The following is a 25,882-nucleotide window of genomic DNA, read 5'->3' on the forward strand; positions in this document are numbered from 1 at the left end:
ATTAGTGTCCTGCCACTTTTTATAACTGCATGCATTTGCAGATGGTAATTGTGGTTTTAGCTGCAGAGAGGAAACCCGAGCCTTCACGCTCCGCTAGGTGCTTCAGTCTTCAGGAACTGGCAGTGTCGGTGCATGTTGCCCTGGCGTTACATTGGTCAGGAGAGGAGGAGGGTCCTGTAGCGGGTTTACAACAGAGCACTGCTCTGCCCAGCCTTGTCCCCACCACAGCGCGTCTTGCAGGGTTTGACGTGACAGCATTAAATAATTGAGAGCTGGGAACACGAGCGGGCATGTTCGCGTGTGTTCAGTGTATGCGCTTTAAAGTGCACAACAAAGCTGGCGAGGTTTGGAAGAATTTACTTTCTCTATTTTCACTTTCACAAAGAGCAGACGAGTCTGCTGTAAGCCGTGGGGGCGGGAACATGTGAAGCGAACTCCTACTGCTGCTGGCCTCAGACATCATGGACACGGGCACAGAGAGCAGACTCCCGCAGGAGTCCTGCTGCTTTAACAGGACTTTTTCCACCCTGACCGTCGATGATGTGTACGAAATAGCCAAGCTGGTCGGCGCTGAGGTGGAGAAGCTCATCGACGGCTACGGCAAAGAGAGCGTGGAGGGTCTGGTTCCGAAGATAGTGAAGGTGCTGGAGCTGCTGGAGAGCTTCGTCTCCGGTAACCAGTCGCTCTGTCTGAGGGAAGAGGAGCTGCTGAAGACGTTTGAGCAAATCCAGCTTCAGCAGCAGAAGAAGCGCTGGGGGAAGGACGGCGAGGAGGGCTACGAGAAAAATGAAATCCGGGTGAGTTTTAAATGCAGCCACCATTTTGTATTTATTTTTTTTAACGAACTATGTATTTCTCTTAGGAGACCGTTCTAACCATGTAACAGTAACAAACAACTCTGTCTGTTGTAAACCAACGGTTTACATGGCTGACCTCCACAAAATGTTGCTAAAACATTCAACATTTCAACTTTTAATGTGTAGTAAGCAATTTTATAGTGGAACTTGAAGTTGGGTGTAACTACAAGACATATATTTATTGTAACTGAAGTAGTTATTTGGTTTGCCATTTCTACAAACAACCCCATTTAAATCCCTCGTCGTCAAGACAACAAGATCAGTTACTTGGTTAACGTCTTGGTTGAGCATTTTAAATATGGACGAATCGTGGAAGAAGAAAAAAAATGTATCTCCTTAAATATAACACAGCTGGTTCACTAGGCTTCCTCAATATTACCACTATCACATAATATTGAGAAAATATTATATTTTCTGTAACTTCCACAGTTAAGTAGGTATATATGGATGGATATCTAATAATTATATGGAATAATGTTTCACTTATGTGATAATTTAACAATCAGAAAGCCCTGATGAGATTATGTTCCCATTTTATATCATAATTATAAATGTACTACTTTAAAGTAATATCTCACATCTTACTTTAGGTATTGTTTAATAATAAACACCTAACTAGCTCACATTAAGAGATAGCAATTAACTGTTAATTATCAGATGATATTTTAAACTCTTCATAACATAATAAGATCATAATTTTGAGATAAGTAGCAGTGTTTGATTTGGGCAGTTGTCCAGGGTCGCATTAGAAAGTGATGAGTGCCAAATCATACAATTTCCTGTTAACTGTCCACTTGAGAAATTTTCTGTGACTGTCAGATTTAGTAGATTGTGGGGTTTCTGCTTTACAAGTTTGTTTGTTTTTTCACAGGTTTTCAAAAATCATATTTTTTAAGAATTTTTAATTGGCACTAGTGGCCTTTATTTAACAGTAATCTGACGGGGGAAACTCAGCTTGGGACTGAATCTTCAAGGTGGAGCTTTGGAGAAATGGGCGGGGCTTAAGGGAAGTAGGCGGAGCTTTGCAGGAACAGACGATGTTGTGGGGTTTCTGTAGGACTGCTCTGTTTTCTATTAGCCCCCACAATCTCAAATAAGTGTTTGCATTTTAATTGTATTTCGAGAACTGCCACTGTATAAGTATTTCAGAATAATTCATAATCATAAAATAGAATTAGCTGCATCATAATTTTCAGATATTATCTGATGTTTTAGAAATATTTCATTATTACGACTTAGTGTGTTAATGTGTCATCATAAATAAATATGATAGTAATCGTACCTCGTAGAACATCATGACTGTAAGTGAGATATGTACGTCTTATAGTATGATTTAGTGTCATGAATATGACTAAAAAATTGTCAAAATTTTACCCAATTTAGAAAGCTAAATCTTAATTTAGTGAAGGTATTTTAATTTGCTTTTTGAATTGCAATGATTGACAGAGTAATTGAAAAATGACAAACATTTTCAAGTAAAAGGCGGCACACTCACTGTGGCATATTAGATATATAAAAAAGAACTGGTCCCGGTTCCAAAATTTTCACGAGAGTTTTTCCTCTGCATTGTCAATTACATCATAACATTAAATACAGATCCTCTGGGGTTAGGATTTCCTCATCTTTCTCCTATTTCTGGAGCAGGAGCTGCAGCAGAAGGAGGAACAGTGGGAGAGGAGATGTGAGGAGCTGCAGGCCAGGTTGCAGAAGCTCCAGGATGATAAGAAGGAGCTGAAGAGCAGGCTGGAGGGCACCTATGCCCAGGAAGGTGTGCTCTTTAAGTATTTGTTGAACTTTTTATGGTCAACTTAGACAATTGTTTTACCATTATGGTTTAGTTTGGATGCTAATACTGTTGTTTACATTTTGATTTTACGTCTTACTTTGGGGTCGTTTCTTACACTATCAAACTTTTTAATATTTTACATGTAACAGAATACAAATTTCAGACAGGATATGTTTGGATCTAGATTGTGAAACCATACAACACCGTGTTCTGGATTGTAGAGTGGACTGCAATAGATTTTTTATTTTTATTTTATTTTTCATTTACCTAAGCATCTTGTTGCTCCAGGCCTTGTGCTTTCCCTGTTTTTGTCATTCTGGTGTATGTAAAAGCTTTGTGGAAATGCAGATACTCACAGCACACATTCAAAACAGTGGCTTAACTTTAAGGCATTCATGCTAAACTCGAGAGTAGTCTGACTGGTTAATGCAGTGTTCGCAACACACACACACACACACACACACGCACACACACACACACACACGCACACACTGTGCTATCTTTTTGTTAATTCTCCAGGTATGAGAAGAAGCCTCTGTAAAAAAAATGTTTATGTCAACATAAAGAGGAGGCCCACACCGGCAGACAGGTATTATCTTGTGGAAAGCATGTTGTCTTCCTAGGTAGGGCTACAGAGAGAATTTTGCTTTCAGTTGTCATGGGTACGAATGCCATAATAGTTTTGAAATCTAATAATTTATTTGAAACATTTTCTGGGAACTTTCAGCTTAAAACATCCAGGATTCTTTAAAAACAAGAGTTGGGTCCACATGTTTTTATGCACTGGGTTTTCTCTGTCCACATTGTCTCAAAAGTATAACAGTACATGGTTTCCTCCAGGAAACTTGCTAAGCTTAAATAAATAAAAGCTAAGTGATTGCTTAAATAAATAAGCAGTGCTTAGCCTGGTGGGGGCACAAGTAAAGCCTGGTGGCCCGCCAGGCTTATAATACACCAAGGGAAACCCTGCAGTATTTTACCAAATGACACTTTGCAAGTTACTTTACACGTCACAGTCAACAACAAGCTTCTGGTACATTTTTTGTTTGGATATTTGACCATTGCTAAGTAGAACTGGTAGAGCTTGTTTGAATTGTTTGGTTTCTTGACAGAGGCAGAATTTGAAAGGGTAGTTTGCAAAAGTTCAGTACTGCTCTGTCTGAAATGATACAAAACCTGAATGATAGGAAGTTCTAGAACACCCAAGGCACGGGGCTCTTATGAACACAATAGTCACTGAAGTTTTACGTTAACATGAACTAAAACTTTGCCAACCAAGAAAGATGCTTGGGTGTTTTGGAACCGCCTGTTTCAAACTGAAATGTGTTGATATCCACACCAGTCTTCTGGAGAACATTTTTTTTTTCAAATGAGGCAAATTTATAACCACACCTAGGAGACAAGCTAAAGCTTCTAAACCTAAGAACATTATGCGAGCAGTTAGACCTGGTAGTGGCGGCATCATGCCATAGGTTTGTCTTTGCTGACAATATAAATAGAGGTATAATTGGTCAATTTTACCTTATTATTAACAGCAAAAAACTTTGATCACAACAGGTTTTAAAACATATAAAGCCAGACTAACATTAAGCTAATGTGAGTGGCTCCAACCTTGGATCTGAATGGATCATGCTTAAAATTACCATCAGAAAACCAATTGTTAAAATTAGATCTACCACATATGATATACGTACAAGCCTGTGTGTATAATTACCTCTGTGTGGATTTGATAAAATCCTCAATAAACGTAAAGTTATCCAAAATATTTTTTGTCTAAAAGTGAATAAAGGTGCGTCATCAGAGCTCACCAAATAAATGTTAAAATAAGATATTCATGTTTATGATGAGTTCAATTAGCATAATATCAGAAAAGAAAAATAAATATGTATTATATTTTTTACAAATGATTTTTCAACAACATAAAAGACCAAATCTGTCTTGTATTCACAAAGAAGACTCCAAACCTGTAAAAGTAGACTTGGAGTTATGCTGACTCTTAGGTTTTACGTGGGAGGAAATGAAAGTAGAACAACTTAATTTGAACTAGAGAAAGTAAAAGCTAATAGGCTTTGGTGTTTAATGAAGCTTAGTTCAAATATCAAGCTTTACGTTTACCGGACTAAAATAGCCAAGTTTTTAATTTCATTTACCTCCTTTTTTTTTTTTTTGGACAAAACCTCAATCGCCCCATTTTTTATTCCCGTCCAACATGCAAGAACTATGTCACCCGGTGGGCAGCTCACCAGCCAGTCACAGACCTAAAACTAACCATCACACAGGTTTGGGTTTAGGACATGCACTTTATTTCTTCTCTTAGTGCAGCCATGTCTGAAGTCGGAGTCCGTTTATTCAAATATGGTGAAAAAACATATCTTACTTGAATGGTAGGTGTGTGCGTTATCTATCTTTCTGTGCTCAGGTTTAGACATCCACCACAGTATTTTAGTTTGCGCTCCATACAGCAGTGAATAATAGGGAGTTATCTGTGGTATGTTTGCGTTAGCTTTGTGATTAAATGTTTGTGACACAGTCGTCTTGTCAGGTTGGAGAACTGGGAACTCCACTTTCAGAAAAATTCTCATGATTTCCCAGAGTTGTATACTTTGGTGTTTGTTAATCAGATGTTAATATGATATTACAACACAATTAGAGTTCTGTGTATTTGTACATGAAGCACCATTTTAAAGGCACACGTTTCGTAGCTAACTGCTTTCAATGCAACACTAAGCGGATTGCAGTACCTTCGGTCTTTCATAATGTTTTGTAATGAGGGCAAAGAAATCTGATAGCAGTGCCATTTTGTACCTTTGCTTTTTTCTTCCTATAAATATTGTTTGTTATTTTTAGATCGTACTCAGAGGCAGGAGCGGGAGGTGATGCTGAAGCTGAAAGGGGTGGTGGACAAGCAGAGAGACGAGCTGAGGGCGAAAGTCCAGGAGATCACCACAGTCTCCAAAGAGGTGGAAGCGGTAAGGAAGCACTTGTACCATTGAACTGCTAAAACACTAAGACAGATATCAGTGATAACACACAGATGATTCCCATCGAGTAATTATCTGAGAAATTAGTTGGCTATACCGCAGGTGATCATCTTAAGGTCTAAAGTTCTCACTACGTAATAAGCTGCCACAATCAGGTTGGTACTACTAGACAGAAAAGTCCTGAAAAAGCGTCATAAACTTAAAGTGATGAGGAAGATCACTTTAAAATACTACAAGAAGCTAGACATCAATTCAGAAATGTTTTATAAAGCACTCAGAAAGAAATTAGAGCTTCTAAAGAACACGAATAAGGACTCTGGATGAGGGTGAGTCGGTGAACGGTTGGTAAAAGTCTGAAGAGATTCATCTAATTGTTGCTGCTTGCATATCTCAGGCAAGTCCAGGCGTTGTTTTTGCCCACACAGCTTCTGTGTATGTGTACGTGTGTGTGTGTGTGAGTGTGTAGCTTGGACTGATTGCTTGCATGTGTCTCTGTGTCTGTCAGGGCACGCACACCACATGATTTATACAACGGCCAAGTCTGGGTGTGTTTGTTAATGCTTAACTTGTTGCTCCCAATCAGTTGACATAAAGGATAAAAAGAAAACCTTAAATGTCAACTGACGTAGTTTAGTTCATGACATTTTCACTTGATTCTGTCTCCGCATTAGTGTGTAAAATATTTGTCTCTTAATGCAGGGTTTTCCCCAGTTCATTATAAACCTGGTGGGCCACCAGGCTTTACTTGTGCCCCCACCAAGCTAAGCATTGTTTTCTTTTTTTCTTTTAGTTATTTTTTTAAATTATTGCCTTTTTTAAGGATTTTATTTATGGTGTTTAGATATTAATCGCCCAGTCTTCCAATAATGCATAACTATCAAGTGATATTTTCAATTTTCCTGTCAACTTTTAACATTTTTTAACTCAAAAACATGGCAGCTGGCTGGATGACTGCTCTAGCGCCCTGAGCACTGGGCGTAGCAGGTTTTCTGGGGGAAACCCTACTCAGTGTATTTGTTTTGACAGTGTGTGGTTTATTTGTTCACCATGTGCTTCAAGCACAAACGTGGCTGTTTTTCGGGCTCCCTGTCTTTATGTTCAGCAGCGGCATATCGATTGTACCTCTGTTTCTAACCCCTGAGATGAACAGCAAATGTCTGCCTTACTGCTCATGATGCCATTACAAGTGTGTTGTGTGTGTGTGTGTTCATGCGTGTGCAGCTCCAGGAGCAGTTGGACCGCTTCATGAAGATGAACGAAGAGTTGCGGCACAAGCAGAACGTGCTGCAGACGCAGCTGAAGAGCATGGTGGAGAGGAAGGCCGACGTGGAGACGGACCTGAAGGAGAAAAACAAGGAGATAGAAAGGCTCCAAAGACAGCTAAACAAAGCCAACGCACAGCTGAACAAAGCCGACGGAAACAGCTCTGTATGTGGTCTTGTTGCACTTAATACTCTTCTTATGTATTTTATACATGCCAATGTGTTGTAAACAATTCTCTTTGTTTTAAAATTGAAACATCAAATTGAGGAAAACTGAATATTAGTACTGTATAACCTAAACGGGGTTGGGAGATTCAAGCTTTCCTATGAAGCACAGAAGTAGCCGCTGTTTGTCAAACCACAACTTCTCTGTTAATTTTAAGTTCAGGCCTTGTGCTGACCACTCCATAATGCTAACCCTGCTAATCTGGAACCACATACTGGTGTTAGGGTCGTTGTCCTGTAAAAACACCCGTTTCGAGGAAATTCCTCTTCGTCAAAAGGCAGCAATGTTTTTGCACGTTGTGTGAGCTCAACGTGCAAAAACAAATAGACATGCCAAATCCAATCTGCACTGGCTGGATGATAAGTGTTAAATTTGGCCTTTCTCAAATGCAAGCATGTCAAGAAAATGTTCGTCTTGGAAAGGGGAGATTCTGAACTGCCGAGCTGACCAATCCAGGATTGGAACGGCGCATTCTGTTGACTCGTCGTTTTCGTTCCTCAGAGTTTCACACAGTTCAGTTGCTCTTCAGGAGAGCTTATTAGCTATTTGTTGTTGCATAGACTAATGAGTTTCTGTTTCCCCAGCTGCCCAGTCCAAGTCAAACTGCTAAAGAGTTGGCCGAAAAGCCAACCGTTGAGCAGAACGACTTTGATCAGCCGTGCTTCACAAAGAAGGAGGTGCGGGAGATTCTGTTTGAGAGGAACGAGCTGAAAACCAACCTCTTCCTGGTGCAGGAGGAGCTCAACTACTACCAGAGGTGGGTTTTAAAGAGCTTCAGTTGAATATTGATGAGGAACATTTCAGATTCAGGTGCACTTTTGACTATTTAGTTCTTAGAGTTTCCTAATTGTTTTTTTTGTTTTTTTTTTTTATCATCGTCTATTTGCAGGGAGATTTTGAATGAGGAGAGGTGTCCAGGCTTCCTTTTGGAAGCTGTCCGGTCGGCAATCAAAGAGCGAAGGAAGCTGATAAAGGCGAAGATGCTGGGGATTCCACTGAGCGACTGCAGCATCAGGTACGTCTTAGAGGCAAAATGCATTCCTCACATTCAGAAATTCACCCAGCAGTAAGGTCTAGATGAAGAAACATGTGAAAGAGGTGAGAAATACAGCCATATGTTTTTCTTCAGCGATAAGGAAGAGACGAGTTCCCTGAACGGGCAGACAGAAGTGGAGCACTCAGAAGTAGACGGGCCTAGCAAACCAGCTGAGTCACGCATTCGGCACCTGTAAGTTCACACTGAAAGTTGAGCTGGCTACAGCTTAAAGGTGTGGTTACAGCTTAAAGCCTGTAGGGGTCAGAGTTCTGGTAAAAATATAACCTTTACATACAAAACACCCTGTATGTACCGCACACTATCCTGAACATGCCATCCCCACTGCGAAAGAAGACATTGGCAACGTTATACTCTGATGATGCTTTTCATAATCAGGGAAGCTGGTCAGTGTTGAATGAAGGAACTGAAAGAAAGAAAGCCTGTTTGAAGCTGCAAAAGCTGTTGTGTCTAGGGCGGAGGTTCACCTTGCAGTATAATGCAGAGACGGAGCTACAGTGAAACTGTTTAGATCAAACATAGCATAGTGGCGTGTTAGAGCGGCCAATGTAGTGTCTTGTTGAGAAATAGCTAGAGTTGACATTTTACTAATTTTGTTAGTAAAAAAAAAAAAAAAGTCAGACACTTTAATTGCAGATCTGATAGAGCCGATCGTTCAAATAGTGGAAGCTGTACTTGCAGTGAAAGGGGGGGTTTATCAAATGCTTGCCACAGGGGGATGAATACTAATGCACTCCACACTTTACATATTTTTATTTGCACTACATTTGGAAACCAGATTTTATGTTGCTCCCATGTTGGTCTGTCACTCGAAATGCCAATAAAATACATTTTAGCTTATAATATCAAAATGTGAAAAAGTTTGAGTGAATTTATTTATTTTTCTTACAAAACACGTTATATATGCAACTTTGCAGCAGTAAGGATGCAAAAATAAAAAGCATTCTCACACAAAGGCCAACCAAGCCACAGAAACACAGCAGCATGAGTTCCACTCCACCGCCTCTGTCCCGATGATCTGCCAATCCTTGTCTATATTTAGCTATTATCCCTGACCGCTTGTCTGACCCGAGGCCTGTCTCTTCCACTCTGTCGGCCGCAGCTTCGGCTTTCTGACGCGCGCGAACAGGAACCCCACCCACATGAGCAACTCTGCCTCCAGCTGGGAGATCCTGGGAGAAACGGAGGCCAGCGAGGAGACGGAGCCACAGCCGACTTCTTAACGCCGGTCGGGAGAGGCTGCTGCGAGGTTTCTCTCTGCTTTCAGCCGCTCCTCGCCCTGCAGCTCGTAGCAGAGCACCTGTTGGATCAGAGAAAGTTATTTTAACGCTCCTCGTGCTTGGGTGAAACAAAACTAAGTATCTTAGGAGGAGAAGACATAATAATATGTCAGTAATTTTAATAAACAAACCCTCTAACTCTCACTTTTCAGCTGTCTTTCAGTCATGACTTGCTCAGTAAGAGCTTAGACACTGATTAAATGGAACTAATGTAAACGCAAGAGGGACATGTTTAAGCTCTTGAACCTTTTTTTTTAGTTCAGCAATTAAAACAATCAAGTGTATTTATACTTATGTACGAGAAACATTTTAATGTTTTTAATTATGGAGAAATCTAACATAGTATATATTTTTATATTTATCTTCAAATATTTTTAGCTAAGACCAAAGACAGGAAGATCATTTCATTTTTCTCAGTTTTTTCATTGTTGGTAGTTAAATGCCCACGTGAATATTGGACACGTGCTAATAAAAATAAAAAAAAAACTTATTCCTAATTTTACTGGTTTGCTCTTGAATTTGTGAATTGTTCAGTTGAAGTATTGACCTATATTATATGATAGAAGTTTGTCATAATAAGAAGCACTTATCTGTTCTATATGGTGGCATTTTATTTCAGATGAATATATTTCTTTCCTTAAACTTTGTGGTAAATTCTTGGGTTTAATATTTTCTATGATTTTAGGAGCTTTTATCCACAGGAAAAATAGAAAACTTTTTTTTTTTTTTGCCTCTGAATCATTTTATTTCCTCTTTCTTTCTGGGAGCTCTAGCATTTTTACCCCTTACGCCTTAACTTACTGTTTGTATCGTTTAAGATGTATTTTCCTGCTGCTACGTCATTCATTATTTGAACAGAGCAACAAGTATTGGCTGGTGTGTATTGGATATTTGGTGCCATGATTGGCTGTTATCCAAGCTTCTGGATAGTCATGACATCATTTTGATGCGTGTTTTCAAAGCCACCACTTCCAGCTAACATGCAGGGATGAAGTCACCACTTTTACTTTGTCTTGCCCCTCCTCCTCACTTCTCATACAGGCCAGTGGCTTATGTCATTGAGGGACAAACAGTGAACACCCAAAGAGGACTGTCTTCTGAAAACAAAGTTTGGAGTTTATTTTTGTAAGCATGTTTGTAACCGTTTGCAGACATACATTTTATTGGATGTTACATATCTGCAAAATCTGGATTTTCAATAAAAACATGAAACATACTGAAAAGCTGAAACCTCCCCCGCCCTTCTGCTTTATTTTGTTCTTTTTCAACCGTCATGTCGAGAGTGTTGGGTGAAATATAGCAGTCAAGTGTTCTAAGACTTTCTCGACTTTATAAGGAATGACGAAGGCCTTCCTCATCATCACCAGGAAGACAATAGATTCTGGGAAAAAAGTGAACACCACCATGTGTGCGTGCATGCTTGCACGTGCTTTGTCAGTGTGTGTGTGTGTGTGTGTGTGTGTCTGTCTCTGTGTGTATCATTCTCTTAAAAGCTCTGCGTCTGGCATGAATTGGAGGAAGTAGCTCCGACTTCCCGAGGAAATGTGGAGAGGAAACTCGGTGGGCTTTGACCTCTCTGGCTGCACCGGAGCCACAAGAAGACTCACCGGACAGAACCAGGGAGGGAGGGAGAGAAGACAAACTCTGCCTTTCATTGTACCAGAACAAGTGAGGAAGCAAGAAGCACTCAGAAAGATATTCGGTTCCAGGCGTAGGACGTTTCTGCGGTGGGTTTTGAGTGAAGATGAGGTTTCTCAGAGCTCTGAGCGCTTTGCTCTGCTGCTCGCTGTCCTCTCCACAGAGACTGGATCCTGGTGGGAAAAATGTCTGCAAAGATTCAAGGTACTCTAGAGCTGTTGCTTTCCTACTTGGTGGCAGAACATACACGAATTTGTCTGACTTAGATGTTTTCAGCATTTCAGAGCTCATTCAAAATTTTTATGTTTTTGTAATATAATGAAAGGCAAATAAAATGTATATTTTGGGCCTTTTTTGCACTATTTCTAGCATTTTCTGTAGTTTAGGCTCTATTGATCATGTCTTGAATACTCAGGGATTCCTTCAGTCCGGTCTGTTGCACTGGATGGCGTCAGCAGGGAAACGAGTGCACCATATGTGAGTTTGAGTAGCCCAAAGTTCACTCTGAAGGTCTTAGGTTGTGTTGGATTGTTATTTATTCTCGTGCGTGTGTGTGTGTTTATGTGTGTAGCCGTCTGCGAAGGCGAACAGGCGTGTCTTGAGAATGAGGTCTGTATATTTCCTGGAGTGTGTCGCTGCCCACCTGGCTTCTATGGAGCTCAGTGTAAAACAGGTGAGCTGCTGGAAATGATACTAGATGTTTGCGATCTTCTTAGCAACATGACAAAAGTCACGAACAGGGCGAATGCTTTCAAAAATGATGTGATAAGTAATGGGGAAAGTGGATTTCTTGCTTTAAAATCGAGGGCCGTGTCTGTTAGAAGACCAGAACAGCTAAGGAAAATCTGCAGAAACACATTTGGATGGAAAAGATGCAAAAACTGCATTGTGCAACTTCAGAACACAGACTAATAATTACTTTGTTTTATAATGGTACTTATTAAATATTTACCCTTCATTTTTCTTTTCTTTTGTTTTTGTCACACTAAAGATTCTCCACATTATATCACACGTTTTACTATCAGACAAAGATAACCCGAGTAATTGCAAAGAGCTGCTTTTAAATGGTGCTTTTATTTATTAGGTGAAAATCTGTGTAAACCAAGCCTCTATGATTGTCCTCCTAACGTAATAACTGACTGGGCCATGAAGCCCATTAGTTTAATTGGCATTGACTCTTTTACATCACTGGAGGGGATTGTTTTGATTACTGATTGACAAATCACCAAAGTAGAAACAGTTGGACAACATGAAATAGACTAAAATGTTTAAAAGCCACTGGCACCAATGAGTTTGTAAAGGGGGACAAAGAAATTCCCCATTTGAACAATTCTCCACAAATAAACAAGGAAAAGTTTACCACAATCAAAGTGTCAGAAAAGTGGCCTAATCAAAGTCTGGATTTAAATCTGATTGAGATTATGTCACATGACTTGAAATAGGGCATTCCTTCTTCAATTCATGGAACATTTAACATTTCGCAGGGTGAAAGTAGCATTTTGAGTTTACTCAGGAGTCGTCGTCATTTCACATTAAAGCTCGCCTGATGATCTAGCATTCAAATGGTAAATGAAGAGGTTTTCCATCTGCTTTGTAAATAACCCCTATTTTGTTTTAAACACAAGAGTGTCCTCTGGCGTTTTGGGCCCCAGACTGCCGGCAGGTGTGTCCATGCCACCCCCATGGCCGCTGTGATCCTGTCACCGGCGAGTGTACGTGCCACCCCACCCGCTGGGGTCCCCTTTGCCAGAACACCTGCCAGTGCACTGGCAACGGCCACTGCGACCGTGTCACTGGAAAATGCATCTGCGACAAAGGCTGGTGGTCCCAGATGTGCTCCAAACCGTGCCAGTGCTCCAGCGGTGGCTCCGTGGACTCCAGCTGTGACCCATTAACAGGCCGCTGCCAGTGCCGCAGAGGCTACTGGGGCATGAAATGCCGGGCCACGTGCAACTGCAACCAGTCTACGTGTAACGAGCGGACCGGAGTGTGTGAGTGCGAGGCGGGCTCCTGGGGGCCCAGCTGTGACAGGAACTGTAAATGTGACCTCTCACACAGCAGCTGTGATCCGACCTCTGGGCAGTGTCTCTGCCACCCGGGGCACATGGGGGCTTCATGCAGCCGTACTTGTGAAGATGGGTACTATGGCAGCAGCTGTAAAATGAGGTAAAAGACAAATTTAGAGCCGTTTGTTTCCAGTGTTTAAACATCCCGTCGTCCTGACTCCAGACTCCTGCCTCTAGATGTGGTTCCTGTAAAGACAAGCGACCGTGCTCGTCCACCGACGGTGCCTGCGTCGCCTGTGCCCCGGGCCTGAACGGCACACGGTGTGACCAGCCATGCGCTTCTGGTTTCTATGGAGAAGGCTGCAAGGATAAGTGTCCGCGGTGCTGGAATAATGAACGCTGTGATTCAAAAACCGGGAAATGTTGGAGATGTGACCCGGGGTGGACCGGAAACAGGTTTGCAAGAGTTTTTGAGAGGGGAAAAAGAATGGAAATTAGAGAAATCGAAAATAGATTATTAAGTAGAAATCCAAGTTGTACAAATTGCATCATGTTGGTTTTGTCTCTGTTTTTGTGTTTCTCGTTTAAAATCCCTATTAAATTATTTGTGGCTGTAATGGGGTTTTAGTTCCTGAATCTGTGCTGTTTTTTTTGTGCTCGTCCAGGTGTGAGGAGCCCTGCTCAGGCGGGACATACGGGGACGCCTGCAGCTTCCTGTGTAGTTCCTGTTTCCATGGTAACTGTCATCACGTGACAGGAAGATGTGTCTGTCAGCCAGGTTTTCAAGGAGAAAGGTAAACTATCAGACCCACACTGAATGTAATTTTTTTTTTTTCTAGAAATAAATTTATGACTCCCTATAGACAAGTAATAACCATCCACATTGAATGTCTTTATATCTCCACACAATGGCAAGTTTTTTTTTTGTTTAATCAGAAATGGCGAATTATTGACATCTTCTTTTAAAAATTTAAATATAAATTGGGGGTAATGGTGGTAAGAGTTTGTTCCCTAAGATGTCAGACTACCCAGTAGCTCGCTTCCCATCAGCGTGTGAATGACTGAATGTAGTGTAAAGCGCTTTGGACTCCTCTGGACTTGAAGCGATTATTGGTTAACTGGTTCTTAATTTGACTGCTGCAAAAGGAGTTGATTCATCAAAAAATTTCCTGGCAACATTTCCAAATTCTTCATTTACCAGCAGGATAAAGATTTAAAAGCTTAGTAATAATATAATAAAGCAACTTTCTATTTGCTAATAGAAAGTTGGAGTGGAAGTCTTTATGTACTACTGACAGGCAATTACCACAACAGACTTCACTGGTATAAATGTAATATTATATGGAAAATCTAATGGACATGTCTATTTGTTTGAATAAAACATCTTTATAAACACAGTTTGCTAGATTAGAGTGTATTTTTATTGTTTAATGTTCAATTCATTCATATTTTGCTCAAAGCTTAAACTTCTGTCTGCTCAAACTGGATCTGATCATCTTCATTTCTACCTACAGTGATATTTATGGTTGGAAAATACCAAATAATTATTCAGCTAACAGCTGGAAAGTGGGAGCTCATCAAGAAAACAACAACTATCTGGTTTCACTTTGCTAACCAATTTTATTCCACATCTCCGTGTTGTTCAGCAAGCATCAAATTACCACGTAAATCATTGTCGTAGTTTAAAGCAGTGCTCTGAGTGCCGCTGTCGTTTCCAGCTGTAACAACACCTGCCCCGCTCCGCTGTTTGGCCTCAACTGTTCGTCCGTCTGTGACTGTGGTGAAGGAGTGGGCTGCCACCCCGTCACTGGTGCTTGCCCCTACAGTATGTCCACCCACTTACAGGATCTTTGTTTCATGATGCAAGTGTTTCCTTTTAAGCTTAAAGGACCTCCAATGTTGCGTGTCCACCAGGTGGTCGAGGTGCTGTGCTCGCAGGCGTGCTGGTTCCCTTGTTCCTGCTGTTTTTTGCTGTACTGTGTTGCTGCCTGTGTTGCGGAGGAGGTCCTGCTGACAGCAAAAACAGGTCTGTTCCTACTTACATTCATAAATATTACTGGTTTAAGTCGTTGTGTGGGATGTGCTGCAGTCTAAATCTAACAATTTCAAAGGGTTAGTATCAGAGACATTATTCAAATTCCTCGACAACTTCAAAAAATACAAGTTAATATGTTTATCTACTGGTTAAAATAAAAGTGTTACGTAGTTTATGTTGAGCAATATTCAGTGCATTTAATAATTCAAATTCTAATTTGGGGAAAATGTCTCCCCCTTCTGGCAGTAAGAATAATTGCACAAATCTTCTCACTTAAGTTGATTCTTTCCTTTTGACGACATAAATTACGTTACTTTTCACTGATAATCAGCCTACTGGTCATATGGGAAAACTATTACAAGTTGTGTTAAATTGACGGTGCACATTAATCAACATGAGTACATTAAAACAAGCATGTAACCACGTCTCTGCTTACAAAGATATAAACTGGCTTTGGGGGCTAAAAGCAGCATAAAAGCTCCTGACCCTTTTATTTTGACTCCCTGTTGTCTTCCTCCTGTTGTGGCAGTGCGGCTGTGGCTGACGGCGGCATGTTGGTCAGGATGAAATATCACGTCTACAGCGTCCTGGCGAACATCGGCGCTGCCCTCCCCTGTATGTCGGACTGGTCCTCCGGCCTGCCTCGAGTCACTGGTCAGTACCAACTCAAAGTGTTTTTCCTGCACCAATTGTTCCAGCAAAGTCTACATTTAGCTGTTGATTGGGCTTTTCCTGCTGCTATTACCCACACTTGCAGGATATTTTTATTGGCTGACAGCTCACAAAGAGTGGCGAAGAGAATGTGATGAAGGAAATGAAAGAAAAAGAGCTAGAAAAGACGTGCGCCAATCATAATTCATCATTACAGCAATAGTATTGCAACGGCACATTTTTCCTGACACAACGCAGACCTGTTTCCAGTTGACTGAACAGTGCTGAGTGAGAAGTTGCTTGTGAAGTTGTGTTATAACAAAACTGCTTCTTCACAACGTTCCCCCCGACCTGTCTGCTGCATTCTTTGGTTTTCATTAGTTGCTCCTGGGTCCCTAGTGCAAGTTAACAAATCTCAGAGGCTTTCACAGAACATCTGGGTTTATACTGAGATAAAATGACAGACAGGAGGACTCTACTTATTCACTACGACTACTGAAAGCACTTGGTTTCATTTAATTTTATTCAGAAAAATCAACGCAAAGGAAGCAAATTAGTGAATTTGTGTAATTTTCCTTCCATTTGACAAACATGTACTACTTTATGTTGTTCTATCTATAAAACCAAAATAAAATACTTTGCAGTTGTGTCTGTAATGTTACAAAATGTATGAAAGTTCAAGGAATATGAATTCTTTTTTCAAGCCGAGGATATTAAAGCTTTGTTTAGTTTTGACCTCACAAGCTTCATGTCTTGATTTGTTTCGGGTCTCTTTTGGTCAGTGTCTCACCACGACCCAGAGGTGACTTTCAACCACAGCTTCATCGAGCCTCCCTCTTCTGGCTGGGTCACCGAGGGGTCGTCCTTCGACAGTGACGAAGAGGAGGGCGAGGCTCTCTACTGCGTTCCTCCGAGAGAAGGTAGGAGCTCAAACTCGGCACAGGAGCAGCGGTTTTACACTAACGTCTTCTATAAACGTCCTCTTGTGTTTCCGCTGCGTAGACATCCCGGCCGTGGCGGGCGGGGAGTTCCAGGAGATGAGCTCCAAGTGCAACATGTTCCTGGACCCGTCTGGATTCAGCAGCGAGGACATCGCTTCGTCCTTCAACATCCCTCGCACCTCCAGCAACGCCAAGTCCAAGAGGCCGTCCGTGTCATTTGCAGAGGGGACGCGCTTTAGTCCTAAGGAGAGGCGTGGGTCCGGTCAGGACCCTGGTGCTCCTCCGCGTAACAAAGTGAAGACCCCCTGGGGGGTTCTGATGCTGTCCGCCCTCCAAAGTCAGGGAGGGACAGCTAGGACTGGGGAGGATGATGGAGCGGAGGAAGAGGAGAGGGAAGATGCAGAAGAGGGTCAAGCAACGGAGACGCAAGAGTCGAGCTGTGAGGTGCTGGAGCAGGAAGAAGCAGACAGAAGTCCGAATTTACAAGCCCCTGGGACGTCAGGGCAAAGGCGGACCATGTCCAACACAGCTGCTCATAAAGCAACCCCGCTGCTCAACCCTGAGGGTGAGGCGGGAGCTCTTCATAAGGTTACCACGGTGTATGTGACAGTCGGTAAGGCTGGAAGGCCTGTTACAAAGACAGAGTCAAGCTCTGAAGGACCGGTCCAAGCCATGCTGCGCAGACTCGGCAGCCTGCAGAGACAAAAGGAACAGGATGGCGGGCGATCCAAGTCAAAGGCGGCCGAGGGCATCACCAAACCACCGAGGAGGAAGCTGGGAGCTCGGGCCGCCGTGTGGGAGCAGGGACTGCCGTCCGGAGGCGAGGCTAAGCCAGTCAGGCGGAAGAACGCCTCCAACGGCGCTTTAGAGGCTCCTCCATCAGAGGGAAACACGCCAAAACGGCCTCTGTCTTCGATCCTGAAGAGTGTCCCAGAGGTGGCCGTCGGCGGGTCAGGTCTGAGAGCCATGCAGGGTGTGGATGCAGCTGCAGGGCAAACAGAGTGCAGCTATCTGACAGTGGGACCAACGGGAGTGGCGACTCAGGGCATCACCAACCAGGGAGCAGCAAACGACGAACCCTGCTATGAAAACGTCTTAATCTCACAACCATAACTCAAGAGACACCGAGTCAGCAGGTCTGATCTTGATGCAACCGGTTTATTCCTCTGCAGTGACGTTCCAGACAGAAGCTTCAGCTTTTGGGATGATGGTGCTTTAGCAGAAAAACGTACAGAAGTGCAGTTTACATGATGACATTTAAAGATTACAATATGTTTATGTCCGATTAAGGTTTAGATATTTATGCAAAGAGTATGAAAACAGATACCATAAAACATGTCAGAGCAAGAGGCAAGAGGTCGTGTTGTTTGGCACAACGAGTCGTCATTCACAGATTGAGTCGCAGGGAACTGAAACTGGATGGTTTGTAGAATCATGTGGAAAAAATAAGACATCCCACTGAATGGCGTGGGGTGTCCTGATTTTTTTTGGAGTAGATTTCTGTTACATAGCGACACAGAAGAAAGAAAGCTGAACTTGTAAACATGTTTCCACATCCACAGCTTTAATGTCAACATTCCCTGAAACAGGAAACCACCCAGCATGAAGCACTGCTGTTCGGCAATAACATCTCTTAAGTTTATTGGGTTTCATTCACGCCACAAACTCAAAGTTACAGATAGAAAACACAAAAGAAAAAAAAAAAGAAAAAGATTTAGTACACAGTTGTAGTTTTAAACCAGAATATAGTGTTAGGTCTTTTCTATCTTTTACCGTCTGAACCAAGTCTGCTCTGTGTTTGATAAAGTCGATCAGCTGACGCCGTAAACACACAAGCTAGCCACTCAGAAAATCAGCCGTCTGAACTTTGACCGTTTGGACTTTCTCTGACTGCTGCCGTTTGCTGACTTTTATTAGCTACCCTGCCGAAGTTTAGTGAACTTTTCACAACCAGCACAGACGGTTTCTGTGAAAACGACTCATCCGTGACACATTATTTTAAACTTGCATGACACACACAAATGAAAAGTAGTAAGAAAATGTTAGAACTACTTCTTCTCTGCTCTGGATGGGTCTGGACAGCCGAGCCAGTACTTGGCGATGGATCTGGGGTATGGAGGCATAGCAGGGTCAACTCTCTTGGTCCTGAGGTCAACTCTGTAGTATTTATCTAAAAACAAAAACAATCCGGTCTTACATTAAATCGGAAACTCTCAAAATATTTCACCAAAGGCATCACTGGAGCTTCATCCTGGTAGATATCTTAAAGATGTACGGCAGGATTTTTATTTTTGTTGGGTTATGTCACATAAAATAGTAAGAGAAAAACCTTGTGGTTAGAAGCACGTGGAAAGTATCACACAGCAAGCGATCATAAAGAGGAACTGCCGTGATTTAAGCCATTTTCGTTTTTGTCATGAGGACAAATAAAGAGCATGTGAAATTGGTTACTATAATAAGTCTTCCAGACAGAGCTGGAAGGATAAAATTAATTTCCAACTAAATGTGCAGTAAAACTCAGACTTTACATCTGTTAAAGTGGGAAAATCTTTGTGTCTTTTTAATGTCACGAGTTTCTGATGCAAACTGGTTTGGCTTAAATAAGGAGCTGATCTTAAACGTGACTGATTTCAAGCATTTAAAAAAAAATAAATAACCTGTTTACCCTTTACTTTTGTAGCAGGAAGGTATTACAATTCAGGGAGGATGGAAACAACTGGTTTAACTTTTGTTGCATATGTTTAATTTTTAGACCAAATTCATTTCTTTTATTGTCTAGTAATGTAAAAAAAAAGTATGTGATTGGATCCCATCTCCCATGATGCTTTGCCTGATAGGCAGTTTCAGACGAGATGAGATCTTTGTTTTTACTTTTTCATCATTGTGATGCTGAGTGGTACTGTTTATCGTTTTCTTCAGCTTCACAATGATGTGCTAGTTTTTGTCGATCAGTAACATAAAACTGACCACATAAAATTGTTATTTTTGGTTTTAGTGTGAGAAAAGGCTGAAGGTTGAATACATTCTAGTACAATATAATTTGAACGTCTGAATTATGAACATATTACCTAAATTTACTCTGAGTTTAAATGATTACGTATTACCATTTACCTGCTTTAAAGAAGTACACACTCTGGATGGGCATCTCCCCCTGGAAGAATCGATCGTTCCTGGTGTCGTAGTTGCCTCTGTTGTTCTGGTTGTAACGGTCCCAGTCCCGGTCCCACCTTCTGTTCTGGTCCCAGTCCTGATTCCATCGTCTGTCCAGGTCCCAGTCCCGGCCCAGCCTCTCCTCCATCTCCATCCTCCTCTCTGCCAATCTCAGACCCATTTCCATGCCCCTCTCAGCGAACCCCTGGCCCATGCTCATGCCCCGCTCGGCCATGGACCCCCAGGAAGGAGAGCGGTTCTGTCGCCTACGACCTCTCTGCCATCCATTCTGCTGGTACTGCTGCCCCCACTGCTGGTCGGGCCGCGTTGACGATCTCAAAGGAGCGACGTAGATCCTGCCGGTCATGGCAGCATCCACTGGAGACCTGAGGCCTTTCCAGTCTTTGTTGATGAAGTGATGCTTGTCGTGATGCTGAGGCACTGCGGAAGATCAGAGTCATCAGCTAGTAGACAAGCTTCTTCCTCTACAAAGCGTAGACTGAGCCTTAAAACAGTTTTCCCACCCTTTGAACTTTCCCACGTTTATTTTCAAATTACAACCTCTATTTCCCAATCTTCTTTGCAAAGTTGCTCATAAATAGACAGATTGGATGTAGAGAAAAATGATTGTCAATTGGACAATTGACACATGACTGTGAAGTACTTTCATGACTTCACAGTCATGAAAGTACTTTAAGTCGGAGTCACATTGGCAAATTATGTCAGTTTGTGACATAAAATCGTCTTAAAATACATTTCAGTTTGTGTTTGTAAGGTAACAAAACGTGTAAAAAGTTTAAGCCGTTTGAATCCTCTTGCTAAACTTACAGTCAGAGTAAAGTTCGCTGAAGAATCGCTCATAGTTGCTGTAGTACATATCTGTGTAGCGCCTGAACAGCGTGGACGGAGACCTCTCAGACATGGCGACACACTCCTCGTGGGAGGGTTGGTGCAAAAACTCGTACACATAGTACTGGTCACCTGGATGAAACCAGAATAAAAACAGTCAAGCATCTAAGAAACAGAAGAAAATACCAAAGATACAACAGTAAGATCTGGAAAAATACCTTTGAAGAAGTAAACTTTCTCTTTTCCATGGTGGCTGTGAGCAGGAAGGGCGAATGCTGCATCCACATGGTCAGGAATCTTGTCAAAGCCAACGCTGATGTCCCGCGGATAATCGTCCTCCAGGACGCCGTCATCAAACCTCCAGTACTTGTTCCCCTGATGAAAGTTTTAATCAGCACAAACATTAGAAACCAGAGGACGATAAGAATTTACCAGTTGATGTCTCCTCGGCTTCACCTTAAACATGTAGGTCTTCCCTTGACAGTTGATGCGAGTGAATGCAGCGTCGATTGGCCCGCTGATGCCCCACACATCTTTTATCAGCTTTGGGTAACCGGGAAGAACCGACTTCTGGTCCATCTCAAAGAAGTACTCCCCTGGAAAGCAGAAAGCTCACAATCACAACCAAGCCAGAGCGATGGTGATTCGATGGATGTTGTTGGAGTTGAAGACAAAGCACCTCTGAAGGCGTAGATGGAGCCATTTTTAAGCTGCAGGAAGGAGTCAAAAGACCTCCCACTGCAGACCTGAGCGTCCGGGTCAGGAGCTGCTGTGGTGACGCCAACAGTGGTGGTGGCTGCTGTGGTTTTGGGAGCATTGGTGGTGGCTGAAGGAACCAGAGGAGCTCCAGTCGTGGCAGCGAGCTCACTTTCGGGAGTCAGTCTTTGGTTCACCAGCCGTGGAGGTTTTGTCATTTTCAGATTGGTCTCTGGAGGTCGATGCACTCTTTGGTTGAAGTCTGAGACGGGAGGCTGGGTGGACGCAACATCGGCGGGACCTTTTGGGGTTGAAGTGGTGCTTCCAAACAAATCGTCATCGTCGTCATCCTCTGCAAACACAAACGTGTCGCCACGAGCTGAGGGGACATGAGAAATGTTAACAGCAGAGCTTATGTGGGGATTTTGAGCAGAGACTGTATAAAATATGCAGGGTATTGTTTGGAGCGAATGGGCGGTGGGGGTTCTTACTCGTCATGCCACAGACGGTCTCATAGTCAGAGCAGCAGCTTTTGTAATACTTGCACATGGAGTCACACTGGCACGTCCTCTGAGCCTGAAAGCCGTTTTCACATCGGTCCAGACATGACTCTTTGGATAAAACGATGCACTTTGTTCAGTTTGTCTCTCTGAGCTGATTCTGGTCGTTAGCGACTCTCCCAGACAAAATAATTTCCTCTGGTTCTTGATTAGATTTTATTGGATTGTAGTTCCCATGGGACTTTGACAGAACAGCACAAGGCAAAAATCAGGTTTTCCCAATTATACCGAGATGAACCCTGATTAGTTAGATGCTCCTTCGTTGATTAATTACTCGCGGGGAGGTCAGTTCTTGGAACAATCAAAGTACAGAATTGTAGGATTGCATTCAGGCAACATTGTGAGATGCATTGCAGCTATCCGATGTATTTTAGTCAAACTGTTATTCATGGCAAAAACTCTATGGGCAAATTATCGGCTTTCTGGATGCCAGGCACAAACTTCAGTGTTTTTTGATGGTTAAAGTGATAGATTAATATTAAATAAGTGAATTGTTGTTAAGTGGAACAAAAAGGATTTGTTGTTTTGACAATCTGAAAAGTGTTGTGTGCATTTGTTTTCAGTTCCCTTTAGTCCGGTTCCACAGAATAAAATCCAGTGCAACCAGTGGCCTTCAAAAGTTTGAGATTTTATGGCTCTAATGGTCTTTGATGATGGTGACCAAACAGAAAATGGGATAAAGAGAGGGGGAAATATTCAGCAAATGTCTAAGATCAGGAATCGAAAACTGGACAGCTGTGTCAAGGACTTTTCACCTCATAAACTATCTGCACAGCACACCACCCCAATCTGTGGGTGATTTAACAGACAATAGTGAACAAACAGCACAGAAATAAAGGTATGACGAAGTTTAAAGTTTATAAAACATACTCCAGACTTTTAAGCATCTTACGGAGAACTGTTCAATCAATTACCTGAAAATAAAAACAGTGCAGCACAGCAGTGAAGCTACAAAGCCAATAAATAATCTTTATCTGAAGTAACAGGAGAGGCAATGAGAGCAACACTCAGAAAAATTATGAACTTGTATCCTGAATTGAATGTAAAACGGTGCGATGGAAAACTTGACACGGTGAATCCCATAACTGACATAATGAAACATGGTGGTGGCAGCATCATGTTGTGTACGGATGCTTGTATGTGTGATGGATGTGAAATTGTGGCGATATTTTGCCTTCAAACAGAGCAACAGCTTCCAGTAAAGCAGCCAGAGCACCAACACGGTGGCAAAGACCAAGACATGTTGATGTGTTAGAATGGATCAGTGTAAGTCCAGATTTAAATACTGCAGAGAATCTGTGGCAGGACTTGAAAATGAATGTCTACAGAAGCTCTTCGTCCAGTCTGACTGAGATGGTGTTTTAAAAAGAAGAATTTTAGTTTCTAAATACCCCCAAACCCTTACAGCTGCTACAGCACCAGGTGGTTCTACCAAATATACACTCTGCATGGTTGAAGACAAATGCAGGCCACACTTTTCAGTTATATTTTATTTTTTTTTTTTATCATTGAAACATTCTGAAAAACACATTTCATTTACAACTTCTTTTACAATTATGTGCTGCTTTTAGTTGGTATTTCATAGAAAATTAATTTGACAATTTTAAGGTGAAAAATTTGAAAAAATCAAGTCATGAATACAAGCTGCTAAGTTATTTTACTGCAGTTTTGTTTTTTCAGGTCAATCGTTATCTAATGCAAGATCAATGTGAGATGATTACTTGTTATTTTACCTCTTAATATAAGATCTATTTCTCTTTCAACTGATATATTTAAATAATTGGCACTGATCTCGACAAATTATTCCCTATTTAAACGTTTATTAATTTACCTTTAGAGTTCTGCCATGTATGGATTTAAAAAGCAGGCTTCTGCCCCCCAGATCAAAGTTAATGAATTAGTTCATCAAGTTCAGAATAAACAGAATAATTCCAAAAATATTTTCCGTTTCACTACCAGAACAAGCAAAACATTGGTAACAACAGCAGCAAAAGAGTTTGACCCTGAAAATAACAAACCTTATGGGCTAAATATGGTGAAAAAGAAGTTGTTTCTGAAATGGAAAATACTTTAAGCTTAATTTTTACTGCATCACTCACCGGTGAAGATCTGCTCAGCGAAGGCCTTGGCGCTCAACGAGAGCAGGAGGATCAAACACAACTTCATGCTGTCTCTGTTCTGCCAGCAGACAGACTGAGGAGGTAATGATAAACCACGCGCTCCGGTTATTGGAAACATGTGTCAGTCACCCCTCTTCCCTCTGTTTACTTTAACCTCGTTTGCTCACAAGCAACCAAGCGTTGGACGGGAAAAGAAAGGAATCAATAAAGAACAAAACGCTGGATAAATCTGACCCTCTGCCTGTGTTGCCTGGTGGGAAGTTGGGAAACACATATCTGACACAATATCAAGTCATTTTAAATCTGTAACCCTTCAAGAAATTCAACGCATTTGCCCTCAGAAGTTATGATTTGAAGTTAACAAAGTCTACCTATGAGAAATATAATCTCTTCATAAATCCATCTGGTCATTTGTAGGCCTAAGACATTTAAGAAACATTAGTTTACTTTTCACAAGTTCACTTTTTTTGATATATAGGGTAAAAGCAGGCAATTAAACCAAATCAGTGGACATGTTGTTTATCTGACATATTTTACTGTAGATCATGATTGGAGGATAGTTGAGTTTGTCATTTAAGGCTCCCTGGGGAACTAATTAGGGTTTTTTTGCACCTCTTTGTTTAAACAGGAAACTTAATTCAATAGAGCTGTCCAGAATGACAAAATGCAAAACCAAACAACTTTGTTATTAATATTGAGTAAAAATGTTGGCTTTTCTCAACCTCTGAAATTTAATGCCTGTATGAGCACAATGTGATGGCTATGAAAGGGAAAACAAAAAACAAAAGGTCCAAGCATTCAGTCAGAAAACTGGAAGCAATGTGGTTGAAACAAGGATATTGACAACAATAGAAATAGAGAACAAATTCCTCAAATACAGGAAACATAGCTGTGGACTAAACTGTAAGTCGATTTAGTGATCTACACTAAGCATATTTAAAATCTAAATGCTTAAATAAATTACAAAGACAATAACTTATTTACTGGGTAACTGAATTTAGATTATATTTATTAATGAATTTTAGATCTGGAATAGGCAGCTGGAATAAAAGTCATTCAAACATTTATCTACATGACATGAAGTCTTCTGTGAATATAGGAATAAATTAGAATAGAAATATCCTTTATAATAATAATAAAATGTATTCCCAGTGTGTTTTATTGTAATCGTTAATTTAAGTTACTAACTAATTTAAGTTAAATTTAACTGAATGTATTCCTTAGTTTTCTTCAGTTTGTTACGCTTAGATGTTTTTCTCTGTTCCCCCAGCAGGGGGCCTGCAGTGTTTACAGCACAGGGACTCCGTTCGCTGTGCGCATGCTCTGACCGGTGTTATGCCCAGAAAAGCCCCCCTGCCCAAATTTGCATCCCCTGTCGCGGGAGCGCGCATCGCTCTAAGCTCTCGCATATTGACGAGGAAACGGATAAAAATATGACCGAAGAGGAAATTTTTAAGATATTTGTAACATTATCACGTTTCCTAACCATGTAATCCCTAATACGGTGGGTTTTATTTCGCAAATTATTTGAAATAAATACGGTTTTTACACTTTTATTGACACATATGAGTCGAACTTTTTTTCAGTCCGTGTCTGTTGTAAACGTTCTCCGCAAATGGTTTGAAATTCTCTGCTTTGTCTTTTGATATCATAATAGCTCAAAAGCATTACAACAGAGACCCATTATGTAGAACATTTTATATCATGCTTCACTTCTAGTCTGTTAATGTAGGAGGAAATGCAACTTAATTTATGAGCCTGAAAATATTGGCATCCGTCTTGTTGATATG

At 41.4% G+C, this 25,882-nt stretch overlaps 3 protein-coding genes across 5 annotated transcripts; 2 read left to right on the top strand and 1 right to left on the bottom strand.

The window, feature by feature from the left end:
- The first annotated feature begins 406 nt into the window (after nt 1-406).
- Nucleotides 407-9,590, top strand: rilp (Rab interacting lysosomal protein). Its single transcript, XM_008425602.3, has 8 exons — nt 407-797; nt 2,502-2,625; nt 5,491-5,612; nt 6,846-7,052; nt 7,697-7,869; nt 8,002-8,127; nt 8,242-8,340; nt 9,269-9,590. Exons 1-8 carry the CDS (start codon nt 462-464, stop codon nt 9,387-9,389), a joined length of 1,308 nt encoding a protein of 435 aa, XP_008423824.1. The 5' UTR covers nt 407-461; the 3' UTR covers nt 9,390-9,590.
- Nucleotides 9,591-9,741: 151 nt separating this feature from the next.
- scarf1 (scavenger receptor class F, member 1) lies at nt 9,742-22,580 on the top strand. Its single transcript, XM_008425598.3, has 11 exons — nt 9,742-11,288; nt 11,500-11,561; nt 11,656-11,757; nt 12,710-13,250; nt 13,328-13,546; nt 13,756-13,884; nt 14,809-14,915; nt 15,005-15,116; nt 15,655-15,779; nt 16,559-16,696; nt 16,779-22,580. Exons 1-11 carry the CDS (start codon nt 11,191-11,193, stop codon nt 17,828-17,830), a joined length of 2,685 nt encoding a protein of 894 aa, XP_008423820.1. The 5' UTR covers nt 9,742-11,190; the 3' UTR covers nt 17,831-22,580.
- Nucleotides 17,855-24,388, bottom strand: vtna (vitronectin a). Of its 3 annotated transcripts, none has more exons than XM_008425599.3 (8): nt 24,072-24,388; nt 21,904-22,023; nt 21,396-21,791; nt 21,173-21,312; nt 20,935-21,091; nt 20,696-20,848; nt 19,829-20,308; nt 17,855-18,887 (listed from the first exon to the last, which is right to left on the bottom strand). In XM_008425599.3, the coding sequence occupies exons 1-8, from the start codon at nt 24,208-24,210 to the stop codon at nt 18,766-18,768; spliced, it is 1,707 nt and encodes a 568-aa protein (XP_008423821.1). In that variant the 5' UTR covers nt 24,211-24,388; the 3' UTR covers nt 17,855-18,765. The 3 variants fall into 3 exon arrangements, with proteins under 3 accessions (XP_008423821.1, XP_008423823.1, XP_008423822.1); XM_008425601.2 differs by having other exon boundaries at nt 21,904-21,988; nt 24,072-24,158; XM_008425600.3 differs by lacking the exon at nt 21,904-22,023 and having other exon boundaries at nt 24,072-24,384.
- Nucleotides 24,389-25,882: the final 1,494 nt, after the last annotated feature.

This window comes from Poecilia reticulata, chromosome 13 (genome assembly GCF_904066995.2).
Source record: "Poecilia reticulata chromosome 13, P_reticulata-male-v2, whole genome shotgun sequence".
In the NCBI taxonomy this organism is placed as follows: Eukaryota; Metazoa; Chordata; class Actinopteri; order Cyprinodontiformes; family Poeciliidae; genus Poecilia; species Poecilia reticulata.